Source organism: Euprymna scolopes, unplaced genomic scaffold (assembly GCF_053919585.1).
Source record: "Euprymna scolopes isolate OS-2025 unplaced genomic scaffold, ASM5391958v1 sca41, whole genome shotgun sequence".
Lineage (NCBI taxonomy): Eukaryota > Metazoa > Mollusca > Cephalopoda > Sepiida > Sepiolidae > Euprymna > Euprymna scolopes.
Window position 1 is genome coordinate 57,953 of NW_027633447.1, and position 26,221 is coordinate 84,173.

Here is a 26,221-nt window from a genome sequence, read left to right on the forward strand (position 1 = left end):
AAATCGATCACTGGTGCTTGTTTTTATTTAATCCCAGTTTGGGAAAATGCAGAATAGTATTTAGCTGATTTTTTTTTTTGGGGGGGAGGTCATTTTCCTATTATTGTTAAATAAAAAATATAAAGGATTGTCTTTGGAATTATTTGGATAAGGATTAACAATGTGTTTTGCTTGGATGTCTATTCTCATGTTGGTATGTCTATTCACATTTTTGTTGATACAATCTTTGATATTTTTATCTTGATGTTGAACTCAGTAAGTTATACGAAATACTGTATGGTTCTTCGTGTCTATGAAAACTGTCAGTCAAAAAATTAAAAGAGATCGCGTTTAATTATCTACTTTGTTGATTTGATAAATTAAATGATGAGAATGACTTTAAAATGTCATGCGTTGTTTGAAATAAAAGTTTGCTTTCATAAGCTTCTAGAAAAACCGTCCATCCAAATCTGAAATTAAATACATATCAAGTCTGTTGCTAAAACGCATCTGATGAGTGGTTGGGGTGGTATCTCCTGAACAATTGTCAAAATAACATCGAAGATGAGAACAGTAGTCCGCATACTCCAAATAATAATATTATAGGAAAAGAATTACGTAAGAAAATTAAACTTTTATTTATATTGGAGACATAAAAAGATATATGCAAACAACGAATTATGACAGATAGCGTTTAACTATCCGCTTCGTCGATCTGATTACTTAAATAAAATTTATGTCATTCTAAGTAATGATACTGGCTTCATAAACACCGTGGAATGTTTTGGAACTGACTGTCATCCAAATCTAAAATTAAAAAAAACTAAAATTAAATCTGTTGCTATAGTCGCTGGAAAAATGACTGGGTCATTCTGTCCACAAAAGGGTATCTTACTGCTGATTAAATATCTACTTATATAAAAATAAACTTTGTGTGTATGTCCGTTCACTATGGAGTCGGAAACGGTTGGAGTGATTTTTTTAACTCACACAAATGTACTTTATGTATCTGGTAGTGTTCTTAGGAATATTTTTTATCATAATCCCTTCTGCTAGTATCAAAAATCGATGACAAAAAGACCGATTAAAGACAGAAACAATCGATTTTAATCAAATATAACATACCATTGCACTTTAGAAGTTTTATCACCGCACAAGCAGAAGATACAGGCGTGTAAAACGACCAGTCAGTTCTTTGATAAAACAGAAACGCACTAAACGAAATGTTTCCGTTTAGAGCACAATTTTACCATCATACATGACTTTTGTATTTTAAACTTTAATCAAAACCATTATATGAAAATAATTTTATAACATTTACTACAGATTCTTTACAGTGCAATGTAGACTGCAATGTATTGTGAACTAATTCACTGCGGAGCAACATGTGAAGCTCTTCCGGTGCACCGTGGTGGATCTTCAACTAAAGCAGACAATCGATCGATTTGCTTGAAAAATGAGCAATTTCACTGGTTCTGATGACAATAAAAGTAGTGAAAGTGTAGAGCGGTTTTATCCTATTCCAATCCCAGGAAACGTCGATAACTGATACCAAACAAAAGGAAATACCTTCATGAATTTCTTCATCCATTAATTTCTGACCCAACTTAGAATTGTATTAATTTCGTTTATGCTTATTGACGTAAAAATCTCAAGAATTCAATAAAAATGTTGAATATTCAATAACAATGGTGAGAAAAATTGAATGTGTGTATTCCTACGAGCAAAAAACTGACACTGACTTAAATCTAGCTTTTAAAGATACCAAAGTTTCAGAAAACATTTTCCTGAATACTATATAATCCTTGATAGTAGTAATAAATATGCGGTATAAAAATGCTGTTATTGTAATTGTTGAATCATCGCTGGATATGTTTTTCTTAAGCTCTGAACAAAGCTTGTAGATCTCATTTACAAAAATCAAACCAAATAAGTCCGTTCCTAACCAAGAGTCTTTGGATTCCATTAAAAAGTTCCGTCAGGTTTTTCTACTCAAATATTTATTTTCAAAGTGTACACTAAATTTATTAGCTAATAATATTCCCTACTTGCTAAGTTATATTATTATTATTATTATTATTATTATTATTATTATTATTATTATTATTATTATTATTATTATTATTATTATTATTATTATTATTATTATTATTATTATTATTATTATTATTATTATTATTATTATTATTATTATTATTATTATTATTATTATTATTATTATTATTATTATTATTATTATTATTATTATTATTATTATTATTATTATTATTATTATTATTATTATTATTATTATTATTATCATCATCATCATCATCATCATCATCATCATCATCATCATCATCATCATCATCATCATCATCATCATCATCATCATCATCATTATTATTATTATTATTATTATTATTATTATTATTATTATTATTATTTTATCATGAGTCTACATAGAATGCTATGGGAAGATATAATATTTTATGTAGCGATTTTCAGTATTTACTTCAATAGTGCTCAATACATGATTAGAACTACGTCGGAAGTTATGAAAATTTCTATTGACCATCGGCTACATAGACATTTCTGCGTTGCATCTATGTAAGGAATCGTAGGCTAAAAGCGTAAATATTTATGTTACTATATATATATATATATATATATATATATATATATATATATATATATATATATATATATATATATATATATATTAGCCTACCCATGTCAGGACGTTGGCCAAAAAATTGGATTAAATGCGGAGGTTTTAATTCCCAATGTAGTTATGTTAGCAATATAAATACGACAATCATTAATAACAGATATTTTAATACTGCTAATATTACTAATAATAGAATGAAATTATTTAAAAAAAAAAGAGTAATAATGTTAATGATAATAGGAATATAGAAAAAAATTTATTAAAAAATAATTATAATGCTGCTGCAGATAGCAGATAGCACTACTCAAAATGATATTAATATAACTAATCATAAAAATAGTAAGAATAGTAAAACAGTACTACTAATGAGAATAATAAATCAAAGGAATAAAAAGAAAAATTATGAAGAATGTAGAAAATCAAAATAGAACTATTAGTAAAAATATTAGCAATAATAACTATTAAAATTACCAGAAATAATAATAATAATAACTAGCAGGACCCGTGGAAATTCCACGGTAGTTAAAATCTTTTAAAACACATCAGTAAGAAATTCCTTATTGTTATATTACAAAAAATAATGTATGAAAGCAAGTAGAACAAACAAAGAACTTTAATTTAAACTTTTATTGAAGGCCAATGCGATCGTAACTGATGCTGTTGATATTGTCAGGAAGTGCTGGTGATGATTGAGGCGGTGACAGGACGTCGATCAACTGCTTGGAGTGAGAATAGTGGTCAGTCAGCAGGTTCTGGGGAGTTAGACTGTGAATTTTAAAAAACTGTGTGACATTGTTGACATCGATTTTGTGAAAGTTCTGATGACCCCAAGTTGTTTGATATTTCAGGACATTTTGGATTACACGTGTGAGTAATGAATAGTTCACAGAAAACTGCCATTGCATCTTGATAAAGCTGTTGTAGATTCCTAGGGCTTCCTGTAAATGTAGATGGTAGAATAACTGGTACACCAGAATAACCATCTTCATTCCTTGATAAATGATCATGAATCCGATGCTTTTCGCTGAGTATAGGAAGATGATATATAGGAAATAAAAGATTTTAAATAAAGCTGCAGCCTTTTTTAATTTAGGGCAACAAATTATTGAAAGCAGACAATAGAGTATTCATACGTTCGGATTTCAATTTCTGGCTATCTGAGCTTTGCCTTTCAGATTGCATTTCATAGTTATCTTCAAGTAGTGGAAATCGATCACTGGTGCTTGTTTTTATTTAATCCCAGTTTGGGAAAATGCAGAAATAGTACTTAGCTGATTTTTTTTTGGGGGGGGGAGGTCATTTTTCTATTATTGTTACATAAAAAATATAAAGGATTATCTTTGGAATTATTTGGATAAGGATTAGCAATGTGTTTTGCTTGGATGTCTATTCTCATGTTGGTATGTCTATTCACATTTTTGTTGATACAGTCTTTGATATTTTTATCTTGATGTTGAACTCAGTAAGTTATACGAAATACTGTATGGTTCTTCGTGTCTATGAAAACTGCCAGTCAACAAATTAAAAGAGATCGCGTTTAATTATCTACTTTGTTGATTTGATAAATTAAATGGATGAGAATGACTTAAAATGTCATGCGTTGTTTGAAATAAAAGTTTGCTTTCATAAGCTTCTAGAAAAACCGTCCATCCAAATCTGAAATTAAATACATATCAAGTCTGTTGCTAAAACGCATCTAATGAGTGGTTGGGGTGGTATCTCCTGAACAATTGTCAAAATAACATCGAAGATGAGAACAGTAGTCCGCATACTCCAAATAATAATATTATAGGAAAAGAATTACGTAAGAAAATTAAACTTTTATTTATATTGGAGACATAAAAAGATATATGCAAACAACGAATTATGACAGATAGCGTTTAACTATCCGCTTCGTCGATCTGATTACTTACATAAAATTTATGCCATTCTAAGTAATGATAACTGGCTTCATAAACACCGTGCAATGTTTTGGAACTGATTGTCATCCAAATCTAAAATAAAAAAAAACTAAAATTAAATATGTTGCTATAGTCGCTGGAAAAATGACTGGATCATTCTGTCCACAAAAGGGTATCTTACTGCTGATTAAATATCTACTTATATAAAAATAAACTTTGTGTGTATGTCCGTTCACTATGGAGTCGGAAACGGTTGGAGTGATTTTTTTTTAACTCACACAAATGTACTTTATGTATCTGGTAGTGTTCTTAGGAATATTTTTATCATAATCCCTTCTGCTAGTATCATAAATCGATGACAAAAAGACCGATTAAAGACAGAAACAATCGATTTTAATCAAATATAACATACCATTGCACTTTAGAAGTTTTATCACCGCACAAGCAGAAGATACAGGCGTGTAAAACGACCAGTTAGTTCTTTGATAAAACAGAAGCGCACTAAACGAAATGTTTTCCGTTTAGAGCACAATTTTACCATCATACATGACTTTTGTATTTTAAACTTTAATCAAAACCATTATATGAAAATAATTTTATAACATTTACTACAGATTCTTTACAGTGCAATGTAGACTGCAATGTATTGTGAACTAATTCACTGCGGAGAAACATGTGAAGCTCTTCCGGTGCACCGTGGTGGATCTTCAACTAAAGCAGACAATCGATCGATTTGCTTGAAAAATGAGCAATTTCACTGGTTCTGATGACAATAAAAGTAGTGAAAGTGTAGAGCGGTTTTATCCTATTCCAATCCCAGGAAACGTCGATAACTGATACCAAACAAAAGGAAATACCTTCATGAATTTCTTCATCCTTCATTAATTTCTGACTCATCTTAGAATTGTATTAATTTCGTTTATGCTTATTGACGTAAAAATCTCAAGAATTCAATAAAAATGTTGAATATTCAATAACAATATTGAGGAAAATTGAATGTGTGTAATCCTACGAGCAAAAAACTGACACTGACTTAAATCTAGCTTTTAAAGATACCAAAGTTTCAGAAAACATTTTCCTGAATACTCTATAATCCTTGATAGTAGTAATAAATATGCGGTATAAAAATGCTGTTATTGTAATTGTTGAATCATCGCTGGATATGTTTTTCTTAAGCTCTGAACAAAGCTTGTAGATCTCATTTACAAAAATCAAACCAAATAAGTCCGTTACTTACGAAGAGTCTTTGGATTCCATTAAAAAGTTCCGTCAGGTTTTTCTACTCAAATATTTATTTTCAAAGTGTACACTAAATTTATTAGCTAATAATATTCCCTACTTGCTAAGTTATATTATTATTATTATTATTATTATTATTATCATCATCATTATTATCATTATTATTATTATTATTATTATTATTATTATTATTATTATTATTATTATTTTATCATGAGTCTACATAGAATGCTATGGGAAAATATAATATTTTGTGTAGCGATTTTCAGTATTTACTTCAATAGTGCTCAATACATGATTAGAACTACGTCGGAAGTTATGAAAATTTCTATTGACCATCAGCTACATAGACATTTCTGCGTTGCATCTATGTAAGGAATCGTCAGGCTAAAAGCGTAAATATTTATGTTACTATATATATATATATATATATATATATATATATATATATATATATATATATATATATATATTAGCCTACCCATATCAGGACGTTGGCCAAAAAATTGGATTAAATGCGGAGGTTTTAATTCCCAATGTAGTTATGTTAGCAATATAAATACGACAATCATTAATAACAGATATTTTAATACTGCTAATATTACTAATAATAGAATGAAATTATTTAAAAAAAAAAGAGTAATAATGTTAATGATAATAGGAATATAGAAAAAAATTTATTAAAAAATAATTATAATGCTGCTGCAGATAGCACTACTCAAAATGATATTAATATAACTAATCATAAAAATAGTAAGAATAGTAAAACAGTACTACTAATGAGAATAATAAATCAAAGGAATAAAAAGAAAAATTATGAAGAATGTAGAAAATCAAAATAGAACTATTAGTAAAAATATTAGCAATAATAACTATTAAAATTACCAGAAATAATAATAATAATAACTAGCAGGACCCGTGGAAATTCCACGGTAGTTAAAATCTTTTAAAACACATCAGTAAGAAATTCCTTATTGTTATATTACAAAAAATAATGTATGAAAGCAAGTAGAACAAACAAAGAACTTTAATTTAAACTTTTATTGAAGGCCAATGCGATCGTAACTGATGCTGTTGATATTGTCAGGAAGTGCTGGTGATGATTGAGGCGGTGACAGGGACGTCGATCAACTGCTTGGAGTGAGAATAGTGGTCAGTCAGCAGGTTCTGGGGAGTTAGACTGTGAATTTTTAAAAACTGTGTGACATTGTTGACATCGATTTTGTGAAAGTTCTGATGACCCCAAGTTGTTTGATATTTCAGGACATTTTGGATTACACGTGTGAGTAATGAATAGTTCACAGAAAACTGCCATTGCATCTTGATAAAGCTGTTGTAGATTCCTAGGGCTTCCTGTAAATGTAGATGGTAGAATAACTGGTACACCAGAATAACCATCTTCATTCCTTGATAAATGATCCATTAAGCCAGAATATTGAGCAGCTCTCAATAAACTTTGATAGCACTATTGTAAGAATCATGCTGAAAGCCATTCTTAATATGGGGAGGGGGGTTAACTATCCTGAAACTACACTTAACAATGTAAAAAAATAAGGGAAAATATATGTATGAACAATAAATATTTCTTCAGTTAAATAAAATATTCTGTAAATTTTTTAATAAGGAATAAATATTTATTTAAACCATAATTATTGAAACAAAGTATTTTACTGCATAAAAAACGGTTATGGGGAGAAGGGTTAACTATTTTGGGGTGCCCGGAAAACTCGTCCCGGGAAAACTCGTCTCGGGAAAACTCGACCCGGAAAACTCAACCCCGGAAAACTTGACCCCGGAAAATTCGACCCCGGAAAACTCGTCCCCTTTCGCTAGGTAGGAAAACTGGTCCCTTATTGAATAAATATCAATTGAAAACACATTTTATGATCATTCTTGAAGGAGATATTGTTTTTTTCAAAATAGACTATAGCACCCCAATAATATTAAAAAAACACATTTTTACTTGTTTAATGTTTTTTTTGTTTTTTTTAAATAAAATCGCTTTTCTAAGTGTCCGTTTTCTACCTAACTGGCTAAGTTCTTAGTGGTTTCACTTATTTTAAAGCGTTTATTATGTTCATACAAAGTTAATTACAATTTTTTTTTTGTTCTTATTTTAACGATGTTTTTTGGAGTCATAAAAACAATAATAAAAAGCAAAACCAAAAAATAAAAAACGGAGCGATTATTCGATTCTTCGTTACTTTTTGTTTTGGATTTTAATTATGATAGTTTTTTTTGTTGTTATGTTTTTGTTTTCTCTCCTACCAAATACACTCATACGTTATTTAAAATTATAATTTTATCAAGTATCAACATTTATTGTCGTCCTGTCAAATTTTGCAAAAATTAACTAATAAATTAAAAGCGAAATATTTTTTGGCGCGAGAGATGCCATGTGCTAACAATCTCTCGTTAACTCATTTTTAATTTTTTTAATTTGTACTTCAAAATTCTAAAATCAATCATTAAGAGAAAAAGTAATCACTAAATAAATTTATTAATCAATTTTATTGAAAACTCCGCTATCGTTTATCAAGAATCTTTTTAATTTCATTTTTTGTTGGTTGTTTTTCGGAGGGAGATATAGTTTTTACCCCCCCCCCTAAATTATATTTTTAAAAATATTAAAGTTTATTATTTTCTTTTTAAAACCAAATCTCCCTCAGTAATTTATTTAATTTTCTATTGTTTAGCGATTACCAAGAAGATGTGATATACCGGACATTATTTCTCGATCTCATGTAACACTCGACATGTTTTTGTTTGTTTTCTGTGGGTTTTTTTTTCTTTACCGAATAAACGATTCCAAATAAATTAAACAACAAACAACGGTCGCGAGGTAGAAAAATCGATTTTACCCTTTTATAAACAACAGTAAATAAGTAAATTCTTTTTATATTAATATTTAAAAAAAATATGCGGTCTCGTTTATGAACATAATAAACGCTTTAAAATAAGTGAAGCCACTAAGAACTTAGCCAGTTAGATAGAAAACGGACACTTAGAAAAGCGATTTTATTTAAAAAAAAAAAAAAAAAAAACTTAAACAAGTAAAAATATTTGTAAAAAATATTATGGGGGGCTATAGTCTATTTTAAAAAAACAATATCTCCTTCAAGAACGATCATAAAATGTGTTTTCAATCGATATTTATTCAATAAGGGACAAGTTTTCCTAAATTCTTATTTTGGACCTTCACCTAAATAGCGATTTAATGAAAAAAAATTTAATGGTCGTGTATCTTTTTTTTAATAATTTGTTTTAAAATAAGGAAAAAAAAATCTTTGATACCGCTATTGTAAGAATCATGCTGAAAGCCATTCTTAATATGGTTTAATATGGTTTTAACTATTCTGAAACTTCACCTAACAATGTAATAAAAATAAGGGAAAAATTCTTTAGTCAAATAAAATATACTGAAAATCTTTAAATAGGAAATAAATATTTGGGTTTGTATTACTGTACACATAGATTCGAAAAAGTTGTCAAAAAACAAATATATAACAAATAAATAAATGTTATCAAAGGCAAGATAAGTTACTTTTCTACCAAACTGGATATATTTTTTGTGTTTTTATTCGATGTAACATGTTTATTCAGCTCGAAAAATAGTGTTTACCGATGTATTCGAAAATTCAAGATGGCGTCTCACACCCTCTTTAACACCGTAAGTTTGGAAAAAGGTGTTATAAATAAAAAACTATGCAAAATACTATTAAAAACTCGCCGAATATATGTCAACCTATGTCACAGTAACATGTATTGAGCGAGTTTTAACAGTATTTTATCCGTTTTTTATTTATAACATCTTTTCCCAAACTTACCGTGTTAAAGAGAGAATCAGACTCCATCTTGAATGTTCCAATACATCGGTAAAATCTGTATGGTTTTCGAGCTGAATAAACATGTTACATTGAATAAAAACACGAAAAATATATCCAGTTAGGTAGAAAAGTAACTTATATTGCCTTTGATAACATTTATTTGTTATATATTTGTTTTTTGACAACTTTTTCGAATCTATGTGTACAGTAATACAAATACAAATATCTATTTAAATAAATTTAATCGTAAGTAATGAAACAAATATTTAAAAAAATTGTTGTGTTCATTTTTTATAGTATTTAAATATGTATGCCCTTCGGTGGGCATTAGAAGATGATGACTGCCTGTAAAAGAAGCAAAATAAAACGAACAAACCATAAATAATAACTATGTAAACAACGTGAAGCTGTATAAATGTTATAAAATTACTCGATTCAGCATTAAATAACACGAAAAAGGATTGATATGCCGTAAAACAAAAACAAAACAGAACAAGACGTAAAATATGTTTTGACTCTGTGTTACTCAGTGTATTTGCAAATGGTGACTGGTGATTTATTCTTGACTTTTGTAACATTTATTTCTAAACATATTTTTTTTATGTAAGGCTCACTCAAAAGTAAATAAAAATAATAAAAAAGATAAAATGGCACAATAAAAAAAAACGAACTCGTAGCGTTAAATGTAAAAAAATATATTTATTATTGAATAAAAAAAAACATAAGCGTTCCAGAAGACATCGTTAACAATGTAAGTAAAATACTATACTATATTTAAACTGATAAAGATTGAACAATAAAAGGGAGATAATTCATATTAATTAATGTTTGCGATGATGATGACGCGTTTCATTAATTAATGTTTGCGACGTACAAGCAAATTAATATATAGATAATAATAATATTAATAATAATAATAATAATAATAATAATAATAATAATAATAATAATAAATTTAGAGTCGAGAAGTGTCCAGAACTATGGAAAGTCTGAAGAGAAAAAGCAGTAACCAGACCTTCACTGGATGAGTGTCAAGTAAACTGGGACCTGGCAAAACTTATTGCCACCAAAATTCTACTAGAAACCAACGGGCATTCCAAACAAATAACTTTCAGGTATCATTAGCCATTGCTTTTAGTGATTGAGAAGGTTCCTTATAAGTATTAAAGGAAAGGATGTTAGTCTTGGCAGCATTGAATGTGAGCATCTATTTTTGTCTCAATTCCACTACAGACTGGAGGTATTCCTCTATGGTTTCCGCAATTGCCTTGGATCCGTGTTCATTCGCTTTGCCTCGTGTGTGTAATACAGTGTGGTGTCGTCAGCATATATACTCATCCCATAGACAGTTTCTAAAGATTATTGAAAGAGATGGACAGTACTGGAAATCTGGAGATTTGTTGAGGTAGCACCTACGGTTGTTTGTTAGTGATTATACTTTGATACTGATCTGTGTGAGAACTCCTAGTGAGTAAATAATAATAGTAATAATAATAATAATAATAATAATAATATGTAACGAAAATACTCCCGCCTAGGGGTTAGCAGAAAACGGCGTTAGGCCGAAGTAAGTTCCGGATATAAAATACTTCGTGCTTTGGGTCACTTACCCTTGTGGTTTGTGAATTGTTAGGTGAAACTGCTACATAAATAATATTTTTGGTTAACTGACCGAGATGAAATAATGTTATTATTTAGAAAGCTGTTCTTAACATGAAGGAGTAGGGTTGTTAACTATTCATAATAACATTAATTTATTAATAAATAACATTTGAAAATTAGAAAAAATGGAGTTTAGAATAGTTTTATGTAAAAACGGAAGCTGGCTGAAAATAAAACGCAGTACGAAACCAACACACTACTGAATAATTCTAATTATGTGTTAATGTTTAAAAAAATCATTAAAATTTGTATTTATTTTAAAGATATTTATGCAGACGACGGAATTATGTGTTTATGGTATGTTTTTATTAAATAGTTACTTAAATGTATACAATATCTTGAAGAATTCCGATCCTTATTCTCCGCGAGTACTTTTAAAATAAAGCTGTCAATGTTTTTAATATATATAAAAATAAAACTACAAAACTCTTCTTTTTTTTGCAAGGATTTTCAAGTTAAATTTAATGCTTATGGAAAAAATAAAATAATAATAATGTTGTTTTAGATAAAATAGCTTCGGGCTTATTAAAATTATTCTTTTATATTCTGAAAAAGTAGGAACAGTAATAATACTATATTCATTTTGTTCAGAGATTTTAGAAATGCCACTTGAAACGAATGGCCGCTTTCCTTGAGTTCCCAGTATTCATTTGCTAGCTTTGTTTTCATACGGTGTTTTTTTATTGTTGAATGTACTTTTGTGGTCATAGTATCAAGTTTTGAAATCTAAGTCATACCTACGTAATATTTCTTGTTATTCGGGTTTTCATTCTCGAATATTGTGGCCTGGTAAACTATGCTTTTGTTAAGAGATTTATTTTGAAGTGGGTAAAATGTGCGGTATCTACAGTTGCATTTATCTTGTTCGTTATTAGAATTTTTATTTTTATTTCTAGTATGGTTGTTGTTGTCCGGAGTTGGTTGTTTATTATTATTATTATTATTATTATTATTATTATTATTATTATTATTTCTGCTAGTTACATGTGTGGTTTTTGTGTTAGTTTTATTTTTGTCATGGTGTCTACTTTTTTATTGTTTATTTTGCTGTTGTTTCCATTGTTTTTATTTAATATTTTGTTATTATGTGCTTTAATTATCATCTCTAAATTTTTGCCGGTAGTAAAATAGTAAGACAAGCAAACACCTGTAGAGATCTAGATGACCCATGTAGATTATGCCTTCATGAAAAATTTGCTATCCTGTACTTTAAAGAACCCCAACATCTATTAAACTGTAGGAGAGAAATAGCGAACAACTGTGTTCACAGGATAAAAGTTACTCTAGGATAGAGATACAAAATAACTTTAAAACTAACAAAAACAATAGAAAATAAACAAATAAATAAATAAAATAAATAAACATGCATATACATAAACTATCATACATATATAAGTATGTGTATATATATATATATATATATATATAAACTAACATAAAAAAACTAACCTAGATTTAAAATAGGTCAAGACACTAGATATTCAGGCTAAATAGAACACACACAAAGAATCAGGTCAACAAGAGGTCAAATGGCCTTTGTCCTGTAAGTGCATGTTTATTAGCTGATAAGAAGGGCGCGGTGGATGCTAGAAAGCTGATTGGCTAACTAAAATCTCAATAGAAGGTGCGTATATAAAAACGACAGACAACCACAAAATTCGCGCATAAGCCTGAACAATCATAGAGTGGACGAAACGCGGAATATTCAGTGTAGCTTAATCGCCATATATATTTTATAAATTTCTAACTAGCTCTACCTATGTATTGAGCACTTTATAAGTAAATACTTAAAGTTTACGCATAAATTTATACTTTCGTATATTAATTTTATGTGAGTAAATGAAGTAGTTATATTATATATATATATTTATATACAGAGAGAGAGAGAGAGAGAGAAAGTCAGTGGCAGAGAGCTTTTCTTTGTCCTTTTGATGTGAACGTATGAACGTATTTGATTTATTACAGGTTTATAAAGGAACTATGCAACCAGAATATTTCTGCTTATTGATTAAAAATGAATCCACGTTGTTCAATCGGAGTCAGGTTTTCAACTTTCAAATTAAATTTTGCCACTGCCTCCATTAAGTTTCTGTTGATATTACATTTAAAAAGTTGGCGTCGTATTGAAATCTGCTCACGGAAAGATATTCTGTTTCACGTGTAAAGAGAACTAACACATAAATAAAAAGATTAATCACAGAATGCAGCTGCCAGTTTTCCAAAACTCTAGGGATATGTGCGATTTTGATCAGATATTAACTCATATAAAGTTAGCTTTCACATGGAAAAATCAATTATTGCTGCCCAAATCCCTACATAGTACCCCAGTAGTTGTTGCCCCTGATAGTAGCCCCCTACACCAAAGTGGCAATTTGCCTTGTTTGGGGTGAAAATGTAATTAAAAAAAAAAAAAAAAAAAAAAAAATGAACTGGAAATACGGTTTTTTGTCAAAACTGATGTCTGTTTTTTTTTATTTATCAATTTTATCATTTATACTTAATTAAGTAATGTATTTTATGGAACACACGAATACGCATATGTGATTAGACACAGTCCTCGAGTGTCTAAGGTCTCTCTGTACAGGGGTTTGTCAGAACAACCTGGCATGAGGATACTTTTTCCATAGAAGTAAACCCTGACCAAATATTCAAAATCACATAGTATTCGCTGCCCAAATAAGATCTCATCACTATGGCTAACCCACATTAGCTTTTACGAGGAATGGTGCACCTTCTCCAAGTGATGTTACCTCAAGTAATAGCATGAAGTTTGATACTCCACCAGACTATATAAATTCTTGTCCTTAAATCTAGTAAGACCAAGAGACCAAAATTAATGATATACGTATGAAAATGGTTAATTGGGGAGAGGAAGATTATCTTCTCAATTTCTTTACAAACTCAGTGTTGGAGAGAAAAAAAACTTGAATGGAACATTCGAATATCTATGTATCTCATATAGATTTCAAGTGTTAGCCCCAGGTTGTGGGCCCCTTGATTTCTGAGAACTTTGACTGAAGTAAAATAAAAAAAAAACAGGGATATCAAAAAAATTTGCATACAAACATATATATATATATATATATATATATATATATATATATATATATATATATATATATATAAAACTGAAAACTGTATGTGTATGTGTGTCTGTCTGCGTGTCTGTGTACATTTCCCTACGCAATAACTCTATCAATTTTTAGTCTACAGACTCAAAATTTGATATACATGTTACTGAGATTAAGGAACATCTATTTGATCGGTATTCGGCCAGAAATTTGGCTGTTAAGGGGGTCAAAGTTAAACTATTTTACCTTTGAGAACTCTACACAATTCTTCAGACAATTTGGGTCTAAACACTTGAAATTTTTAGATATAGGTTCCTTGGACATGGATCTAACCTGAAAACTTCCACTTTTTTTATTTTTGCTCAACATACACATTCAAACCCCCGGGCAACGCCGGGCTGAAATGTTATTATATATATATATATATATATATATATATATATATATATATATATATATATATATATATATATATATATATATATCATGTATTAGGTTGAGAAGAAAGTTCTTGAGGAATTTTTAATTTTTATTTCAAATGATGTATTTTCAAAAAGGTGTTCGTTATAATGCCTTTACTTTATCTATCATTTTACAGAGAGTGTTTCGCTCTATGTAATCCTTTAAATTACAATCCTTTTAAAATAATTATGCCTTCTTTGCATAACGTTAAATAGAAGATAGAAAAAGTAAATTCTCACAATTTTTAATTTCAATTCAAGATAGGCCAAAAATCTGCTGAAAAAAACTTTCGATATCAACGTAATTTTTTAACTACTACTGAACGCACAGCGTAATGGTTGGTTAAAAACTTTAGTGGCAGAACTGGGGTCTTGAAGATGATGAACGTATTGGTCGACTATCAGATGTAGACCATGATCAATTAAGAGCCTTAATCGAAGCCAAACCACGCAAAACTGTTCGGGAAATTGCTTAGATGTAACGTATACGACGATTTCCAACCATTGAGAGACATTGGAAAAACAAAAAAACTTTATAAAGTGGTGCCTCACGAATTGGACGACAACCAAAAAAATGCCGTTATGAAATGTCATCTTCCCTTCTTTTACGAAACAAGAACGACCCGTTTCCCGAGCGGGCTGTTAATTGCGATGAAAAGTGTGTATTTTACGACCGACGACACTCATCTCAGTGGTTAGACACCGACAACGCTCCATGACACTTCCCGAAGCAAGAGTTGAACCAACAAAAGGTCGTGTTGAGTGTTTAGTGGTATGCAACCAGTCACGTCTATTACATTTTATTAATGCAAGCGAAATCATTACGGGGAACAAGTACTGTCAACAAATGGATGAAATAAACCAGAAACTTCGTCAACAACACTCAGCATTATTCAACAGAAACGGTCCAATTCTACTCCACGACGGTAAGTTAATAAACATACGATATTCGGCTACAAAACTCTTCCTCGTCCACCATACTCTTCAACCATCTCACCAACCGATTACTACTTTTTCAAGCATCTCAACAAATTTCTGCATGAGAAATGCTCCCAAAACATAAGCGATATCAGAAGCGCCTTCAGTGACTTCATCGCTACAAGAACGCAACAGTTTTTACGTTACTGGTAAAAAAATACACTTATTTGCGTTTACAAAATTGTGTTGATTCTGATGTGCTTATTTCGATCAATAAATTTTTGTTGAGCCGAGATATATTCATCTGAATTTAAAAGTTAAAAACCGCAAGAACTTTCTCAAGTGGTCACGTTTGACTGTTTTGGTCTTGACTGTTTTGGTAAGAGTTTGTCAAAAACGGATCTCACCTTTCGTGCAAATACAGTTTCCGCTGGTGAGGCCGCTGTTAGAGTGTTAAGATTAGATGTAATCCTATACACGTGTAGGAATTTTTTGAGGGCTTCTTCTGTTGGAGTACCTTGAGATTTCTAGCTGTACTCTCGAATAAATCACGAATATGGATTTTATGTTCTTAAACATTCTTGCTTCTTATAAGAACATCGTCTAAGTAAGCAACTGCAAAATCTACGCCTGCTAACATGGTATCTATAATTTTTTGGAATAAATTGAGGGATAGTTTCAACTCAAAAGCCTACCGTTTTAGGACAAGAAATCCTTTATGGATATTTATCGTCAGGTATTTTGAACAATATACCTGGACATTAACCTGCAAATATGCCTCTGATGAATCAATTTTTTAGAAAACTTTTCCCCCATTACACTTAGAGAACATTTTCTTCGGTGTACGGAGCGGATAGTTACGACATTTTAAGCAATCATTTAGTCCAGTGGAGAAATCTGCACAGACCCTGATCTTTTTATTTTTATTTTTTACATATACTGTGTGTGATGCTCATTCAGAGTAGTCCACCTTTTCAATTACTCAATTTTCTTCCAGTCTCTTTAGTTCTTCATCTACTTTCCAGTGAAGAAAATACGACCTTCCTGTTAGGTTTGAACACCAGTTTAGTATTGTCTTTCAGTTCAAATTTCACTTCAAATTTAGTGCAACAACCCCGTCCCAAAGAAAATACATTTTTAAAATCCTTTTTTGAATCCTTAATAAATTTTTCTGCTACATTTACTTTTCTTTAAAACGAGTTTATGGGTGTCTCCCAAAAATTGAATAATATCATAAAATAAATTAGAATTTTTCCTGATATGAGATAAATTTTCATCTTTACTGTATTTTTATTCAGTGTCACATTTGTATAAAATTCACCTTTGAATTTTAGTGTATTTTCAGAAACACCCGCTGACAATTTTTTCCGTATTTTGTAACTGGATATTCAATTTTCTTCCAAGTTACTTCATCAATTAAGGATATATTACTCCCAGTATCCAAAGGACAGTTTACTTTGCAGCCATTACTTTTGATATCAATTTATTTTATTTTATTACAATTCATGGACTTTTTTTTCAGATCCGGTGGTATTCATTCTTTCAGGCTTACAGTTTTTTTTTCTTTTTGCATATCGATAATTTGTGACCTTTATGTCCGCCCTCATAGCATATTTTATTTTTAAAATAATACTGTTTTGTTTTGTTTTCCCCCCTCCACATGTTGTACAGTACTTTTTAATAGTCGACATGATGTTTAACCCTTTGTACTTTAGCAATACCTTTTCTTCAATACTTGTATTGTCCTGTGTTAAATTCAACAGCTTTTGACACCTTTCCGTAACCTTTTGTAATGGTATTTCAAAGTCTAGATTCATGATTGATAATATCCTTGAACGAATCTCTTTATCGTTAGCGGCTCTTAAACCCTGAACAAATATTAAACATTTAAACATATCTTCGTTGAGGTTTTCTATCCTGAATAATTCATATCGGACATTTATTTTTACTGCATAAGCAATAAAATCCTCCTCCACATGTTTCACAATATTTAGGCACTTATGAGTCGTATAAACTAAACTATCCCGCTCCCCGAAAATTATCGATAATATATCTACCGTTTCCTTAAAAGAAATATCTTCAGGTTACTTTGGGAGAATGAAATTTGTATATTTGTTATTTTCTTGTAATAATTCACTTTGTTTTAATTGTTACTCTTGTAAATATTACATTTGCGTCTGTTTCGTTTGTTGAATTTGTTTAAAAAGGCACCTATTTTTTCATAACAATTTAGAAAACATTTGGAGGAGAAAATACAACAGCGACTCTGCATAAGAACATGTCATTTTTTGAAGTCTTATTTATCCTTATTTATTTTTCTTATTAGAGGAAAATAAATTTTAAATAGATTAGCAATAGAAGAAATATTTTTCTTTCCATTTTTTTTCAGTATGAAAATAAACGGACTGAATAACATTTTTTTCTTTAGAAAAAAAACAATTGCTTACTTTTTGTGTGTGTTTAGTTTTGTGTTGTCGTTTTGTTTCGTATTCTTTTTAAAATGTTCTTTTTCAGTTGAATTATTTCATCTTTTAAGTTTTTAGAACTTCGTTCAGACTCCACAATTTTATTTTTCTTTCGACCACCTGCGTTCCCGAATTAAGTTGAATTTATTTTCCTTTGGAGTTCTTCTTCGAAAGAATTTCTCCATTTCCAAAATATACGCTCATCTTTTGTCGCCAAACGATATATCTTTCTTTAGATAATCACAACATATGACATTCTCTGATGGTTGATACAAAAGTTTATTTACAAAGGAGATAAAAAGAGAGAGTCTGTCTCTCTCAGTACATTGGAACACTTTGATTCCCGGAGCATTATTTCTGCATTATATGTATATTATTGTGCGGAGGGGTGCTTGGTCATTCCATTATAAAAATATATTAAAAGGATGTCGCGGTGTGCCTGAAGCATTGTTTAACGGATAACAGCTGTTTTTGAACACTTTTCAATACAGTTATTATACAGTCGTTGTAAGGAGGTAAATAAATAGATTATTATTATTATTATTATTATTATTATTATTATTATTAATAATAATAATAATAATAATAATAATAATAATAATAATAATTTATTTTATTTATTTACTTATTATAGATAGTATTTTACAACTGTTCATGGCATTTGTTCCTATAATGTTTCGAGAGCATCTTTCATCTTCAGGGGTGGAAATGGGCATCCATTCTCTATGCTGTCGAGTTTGGTTTGACTCAAGCGGCCGTTATGTTTAAACTTTGTTCTGAACGCTGTTTTTAAGTTTAACAATTGCGTTAATTGTTAAGGGGGTACTTCCATTTTTTTACTTTTTAATATATTTTCTGACCTAGAAGTATTTTTGTATTTATTTAAAAAATTTTGGTATTACATTGCCTTCTTTCATATTCTATCTTGTGTTTTCCTTGATGTTTACGCTGTGACTTGCTAAGACAACAAAATCAACGGTTTGGTAGGTTTTTTTTTTTTTTGATAGCACGTCTACTTGCTTGGATAATTGATTGTGATTGTCGGACTGACTTCCTCATCTTGGTTGTTATTGTCACAACGTTTCGGCCGTTTTGCCCTCCGGCCTTCGTCAGGTGAACGGTTTGTTAGGAGTCTCGAACCCAACCCTTTATTATTATTACGGGGGTACCGTGTTCGGACTCCAGCTAGGCTTTGGGACATAGTTGCTGATTCTCTATTTTTCAATGTTACTTTTTCAATGCTTTCGTTCAGGATTGACTTTGGGTAACTGTAAACTTTGATACAACGTCCAGGACCACTCGGCCATATGTCACTAGGACCATTCTTAGTTGGTTTTTGTTAATGTTAAACCTATGTTGTTATTAAAGGTTTTCTCTCTGTATCAGAGGTGTCAAAATTGCATTCAGCTCTATGCTTGGTTTGCTCAGTAGGTTGTAATGTCCGAGCATGTGAGCTGTTTCTTTAAGTTTTCTCACTTTCCAGTGGGTCTCTCTGTTTATTATTTTTACTTCATCCCATAGGGGGCGATGATCCCCCCTCTCTATCCAGACATGGTTGGCTATACCCGATTTTTCCGTCTCCCCTTTAGTTACCGCTTTTCGGTGTTCTTCCACCCTTACTTTAAGGGGGCGGAATGTTTCACCCTTGTAAACCTTTCTGCAACTGCATGGGATGGAGTATATGCAGTTTTTGGTCATGTTCTCATCCATGCGGGGCTTCACTCGTACAAGGTGTCGTCTGAGTGTTGACTCGCTTTTGAATACCGTCCTGATGTTGTAGGGGGCACATATTCTCTGAATCTTTTCGGAGATGCCTCGTATGTATGGTAGGCAGACTGTTGGAGGTTTTTGGGTTTCATTCTCCTCTCTTATACTATTAACACGTCTGGTGGATAGTATGCTATCGGGGTAGTTGTTACGACGGAGGGTATTCTTCAACCTGACCATTTCTTGGTGGTATGTAATGCTGTCGCTACTTATTGTCTCTGCTCGATGTTGTAAGCAGCGTGCGATTCCATGTTTGATACTGTATGGGTGATGGGAGTTGAAGTTTAGGTATTGTCCGGTGAAGGTAGGCTTGCGATATACGGATGTCTTAAACCCATGCTCTGTGCGTGATATGAGTATATCAAGGAAGGCCAGTTGGTTATCTTTTTCTTTCTCTATTGTGAACTGTATCGATGGTCTTATTGAGTTCACATGGTCTAGGAGAGCCTGGATGTCTTCCTGATGGGGCCAGAGTATGAAGGTGTCATCAACGTATCTTAGCCACATGGTGGGCTTTAAGGGAGCTGAACCTAAGGCCATGTCTTCGAAGTATTCCATGTATATGTTCGCCATCACTGGTGATAATAGCGAGCCCATAGCTAGTCCCTCCTCTTGTCGATATAGGTCAGTACCCATTCTGAAGTAGGTTGTTTCTATGCAGAATGTCAGCATTTCCATTAAGTTTGGCAATGGTACACATGTGCGCTCTTCTATGGAGAGGTCCGCAGCTAGTTTGTCTTGAATTACTGCTAGTGCCTCACTAGTTGGGACTTTAGTGAACAGGCTAACCACATCTAGGCTTACCATTTGGTTTGTACTGATGGGTGCTCCCTTGATCAGTTCCGTGAAGTGGAATTCTTAACATGTGTTGCTGACTTACCTGCTAATGGGTTTATTATATCCACAAGGTACCTGCTCAGTGGTGGCATGCTGAGCCTCGGCAGCTCACTATGAGTCTGAGTGGAATACCGTCTTTGTGTATCTTGGGGAGACCGTACATATGTGGTAGCTTACTGTAAAGCTGGACCAGCTGTCTATATCTCATCATAATACAGACAATTACTATGGTTTGATAAGTTTATCTGTTTGCACATCAATGTCATACAAGATTTGGTGAAGTTCGTTTTACGGTACCATTTCCGGTTTGTCTTTGTATCATTCTTCTGCATGTTTAAAACGCATAGTCTCCAGAGTACTGCTTTCCCCACGCAGTCGCGTTTGTGTCGTATTATTTTGAAGCTAGGTGACTGCGTTCACGTATGTGATTTATCTGGTTGTTTCTTTGTCCACGGATTATATACATGCTATTTACTTGCGTTTTGTTTATATTAGTTTCTATATATACTCTAATCCCGATTTCTCTATGCAACTATCAGTTCCAATATGGTTTCCTTAGGTATGTGTATGTGTTTTCGTGAGTCTCTTCTCTTGTGAATCGTATAAATCGTATATGAAGTTGTTTCCTTTCCCACCTTTCTTTTCTTGTTTTTTTTTTCTTTTCTTGTTTGTTTTGTTTCTCGCTTCACTGCTTCGTATCGCTGCAGTGATTAGTCTCAGTTACTCCAACCAGAACTTTTTTGTTAAGATTAAGAATGGAACAAGAAATCTTCCTTTTGATACTGCCAATGCATTAATTCGTTTGAAATTTCTAACATATAATTTACTTACTTCTAGTGGTGGTGGTGTTGTTGTTGTTGTTGTCTTTTTATCTTCTCTTTCATTTCTGTTGATTTTAGGATGTCTGCTTCCTGAAGTCTTCTATTCACAGGGCTTTCAAATAGAAAGTTGGAACTAAATCATCTAAGAATGGGAAGGGACTGCTATCTTCAATATCTGTTATAGGTTGTAACGATCAAAGCAAATAACAGACAAAACGATTTCACGGTTGCTTTTGTTTTCATTTTAAATGTATTTATCGGTTCAAACGTTGGAAGCTTCTTCATTAATTAATGGACACTAGATGACTTTATAATAATGAATTGGTGAACTGACCTGATTTTTAGAACTTAATTGTAGGCAGTTTTATTAAAAGCGCCTCTTTTCCTAATGTATGGAAGCAAGGTTAAAAACAAGTAACAAAAAAGGGGAGACTATAAAATAAAACTGAAGGGCCAAAGGAAAAAAATTGTGTTGTTTTGGTTTCTCTTTCAGCAGGTTTATATTATACATAGGTATATTGAGAATTCGGACAAATTCTTTCGCTGTGATATTGCAACTTGTTTCTAGCCATTATACTTTCGAACATCTGTCATCATCGTCATCATCATCATCATCATCTTACTTTTTCTTGCTCTTCTTGCTCTTCTTCTTTTGCGTCTTATTATTTTTATTTAAACCATTTTTGCTGAAACATTTTAAGCCGACATTTCCAAAAATAACATTTTGAAATAATTATTATCCGCAAGTATCCATAAAGAGATTACGAAAATGACCAAACAATCGTAAATCCAAGAATCCTGTGTTTCCTAGTACCGAAAATGTTTTGAAGATTTAATTATATATGTATGTAGGCATAAGCCTGAGGATATTTACAATGACATCGTGCGGAGAATTTAAAAGGCTTATCTTTGGAAGGAAAAAAAATAGAAATAAAATAAGTTTTGTCATTATATTGCTTTGCAGATGTGAAAATTTCATGACGTTAGATTGAATAGAAATAATGTGCGATAATAAAATATAATTTCATTAGAATCTAAACATGTTGCTGTCAAGTTTCCTTGTTTATAAATAAACTTTGGCAATCTATTTATTTATTATTGATTCAATAACACTCGGATATTTGCTTTGTTAATTTTATTCTTTTGAAGGGTTCAGATATCTTTAAGTATTATTTCACACACACACAAATACACACACACACACATATATATCTATATATATGTGTATGTATGTATGCATGTATATATGTAAGCTGTTTAAACATTTAGCGTTATGAATTCAAGCTGAGCGATGTTTCGGCTCTTTAATAGCGGCTGTTACTGAATGTCCAATGTTTCTACATCTAAGTCTTTTGGATGTAATTTTGTTCATTAAATATTTGCGTGATTAAATGCATAGTTACTGAAACATAACTGAATTTATGTAGGCAATTTTAAATGTTTATATAATATTTTTATCTTGATCATGAACGGTGGTCCTGGTGTACCTTCCTTTCTAATGGGATCAAAGGTGGCTTCGTCGAGGGTTTATCGTCATCTCCTGCAACGTAAACATGAGACATTAGTGTCTGTCTGTATAAAAATAATTATTTGTAAAGTATAATTATTGCAGCTCCTTTAAGAAATTGAGCACTGTCTGAAAAATTGGAACAGTCGCTCAGCTGGCCTTGTGTCCGAAATCCTGGCTTCCTGTTATCATTTTATTTTACTTTGTTAACTAATTTAATATTTTATTTAATATATTTATTTCCATAACGAAAATGCTACATTATCATATCATGATAGTTTAATATATATCACCTTATATATACTTTTCAACAAGTTATACGTAAGCCAAGATGTGCTTTGATCTATGTCTATCATATTTCAACTAATTAAACGAATTTTAAATTAACATTAGAAAATTTAATTCTGCTTTTGTCAATACAACACAACATCTAATGCCCACCCCCTTTCCATTTACTTTTTATTAAATTTATTATTAAAATATTGTTTTATTTATTTTAGATTTGTTTATTTAATGTAAAAAAAAAAATTAATTTTAAAAATTGTTATTTAAAAACTTTTTTAAACTAATATGTATCATTCCAAATATTGCAATTAAGCAAATTATTAGAACATTATGAGTTACTTCTAGTCCATATACTAATTTAATAATCAATTAATCAATCACAAACAATTATAGATTACAGTTATTGGAACCAAATTATCAGTATTAAGTTAAACACTATATTATGTAAAAGTGATAATCATATTTTCTTTTCTAATTTATCCTAATATATATATGGTTATAACTAATGGTAATTCGTGTTATTATTATGTTATTACATTTAGTTTATTTATTTTGATTATTGCGATTTACTCTTTCCATTTTATTTAACTTTATATGCTAATAATATATTTTTGATATATTAATATCTATTTTTATTTTATATATTAATCTCTATAAATAAAATTAAATTTTCCATGCTTTGTTAGTTCAATTTAACTTAATCTATGTTTCTAATTAGGTTTTAGTCGAGACAATATATACTTAGATCAATGTAAACAATTTTGAATTGCTTCTTTCCGTTTATTAAGAAGGTTTACTTTAAATATTATTATGTGATAAGATGTTTAAATGTTTTTACGTCTGTCACAGTGATTTAATAATTATATGATTATCTGCACGTGCAAGCTAAATTGACCGACTTCATTTCAACTGTAAAGTGCTCAACGATAAGAAACGAGTTTTTAAAGGGGCTGACATAATTATTTACTATAATAATTAGTTAATACGTACACACACAAGTGTTTCATCCCACTGGGAATCATCAGTGCAGATTCACGATTAACACCGGTCGATAGATTCGAAACCGGCAACGAAGCCATCTCTGACTTCATTAGCAAGACCCAAATTCATTCGGCGGCCACTGAATATATATATATATATGTATATGTATATATATATATATATATATATATATGTGTGTGTGTGTGTGTGTGTGGGTGTGTGGGTGTGTGTGTGTGTGTGTGTGTGTTAAAATGTTCCTTAGATTCAATTTTAATAAAGTAGTTTTTTTTTGCTACATTCAAGTTTATCTTTGTTGGTGTGTATTTGGTTTAGGTCTAAGACGAGAGATAACATATGTATTCTAGTGATTTGTCTACTGGTCCAAAAGTAAAGAGACTTTGTTCATCTTTGTTCTTCCTTCCGTATATATTATATCTATTAAATTATTCTTTGTTTGTATGCTCGGTGAATTTACATTCGAAAGTCAATCGGATATTGTTTCATTTTACATTTGCATCTACGCTAGTCTGACAAATTTCCACCGATTTAAAGCACTTCTATCTTTGTTCGCATTATATGACATAATTACTTTGTTTTTATTTTTTTCTTTCTAACAGAACACGGAGTCACATGTATTTTACAACAATGAAACCGAAGTGGTGGTGACCTTCTGTGCTGACTCAGCCGTCTCTTCCTCTGAAAGACTCATCTACTGCATTTACCAATTCCTTATAATGTTCGCCCTCCCCACAGCAGTGATGAGCTTCTGCTATTCGAAGGTTATCTACGTTCTCTGGATAAGCACCAAACAACTGGCTCAAATGACATTTACTGAAAGGTAAGTAAGCAAATTACGCGGATCATTTAGTAAAGAAAATATTACGAAAGTCTTGGAGATTACTTCATCTGCTATCACGGAAATTAGGTATATCTTCTTGTATTTAAAGAATTGACCAGTTAAAAGTAAGTTTATTAGATATTAAATGTTTTAGTTGATCTAACAATAGTATAATTAACTTGTGAAATAGAACGTTTAATTTAGGAAATACTGTTTTACATGAATCAATGGGATACTACTTGGGGAAAGACGTATTGTCATTAAAAAAAGGCATATTTATAATTTCTATTTTATCTTAGAAAAGGTATTAATAATAAAAATAGAAGTCATTGCAGGGGTGATGGGGCATATTTTAAATCCGCCTAAGAAAAAGGTTATATATATATATATATATATATATATATATATATATATATATATATATATATATATATATATATATATATATATATAACTTCCGGGCCTTCATCCAGCATGCTTTGAATCGACCTGTTACGCACACCATTTGAAAAGGGACATTTTTTCCGAAATTAATAATGGAATACGTCGCATAGACTTACAAGTAAGACATTTTACCATACAACTGAATAAATATATATATATATAAATATATATATATGTACTTATTGATTTGTAAATCGCCACTTGTTCTCGTCTCCTCTTACCAACAGCAACTATAATTCATTCCTCGCATTGTGACAGCCTTCTAAATCTCTTTTACACACCTATCCCACACAATGCTTCAAGCAAACTACATAATTTTAAATCTCCGAAACAGCTACATGATAGGCAGCTAATGATCCTTGTTTTCTCCTTAACAATTTTAGCTAAGGTTTTCTTTTTTCACCCTCATATACTTGAATTCTATTTTATAATTGTAGACTTTTTAGAAGTCGACTTATGCAAGTGCTAAGTCTATTTCTATTTAACAATTTTATTGAACTTTCTTTGATCCGTATATAGTTGAATTCTCTTTTGTAATTGTAGACATTTTAGAAGTCGCAAGTGCTCA

At 30.8% G+C, this 26,221-nt stretch overlaps 1 protein-coding gene across 1 annotated transcript in view; it reads left to right on the top strand.

Annotated features, from left to right (window-relative positions):
- Positions 1-26,221, top strand: part of LOC145274690 (uncharacterized) — a 98,242-nt gene that overhangs the window by 26,947 nt on the left and 45,074 nt on the right. Inside the window, exon 2 of the mRNA XM_080127475.1 lies at positions 24,989-25,209. Within this exon, the coding sequence (XP_079983601.1) occupies positions 24,989-25,209 (221 nt within the window). The remainder of the gene's footprint in view (positions 1-24,988; positions 25,210-26,221) is intronic.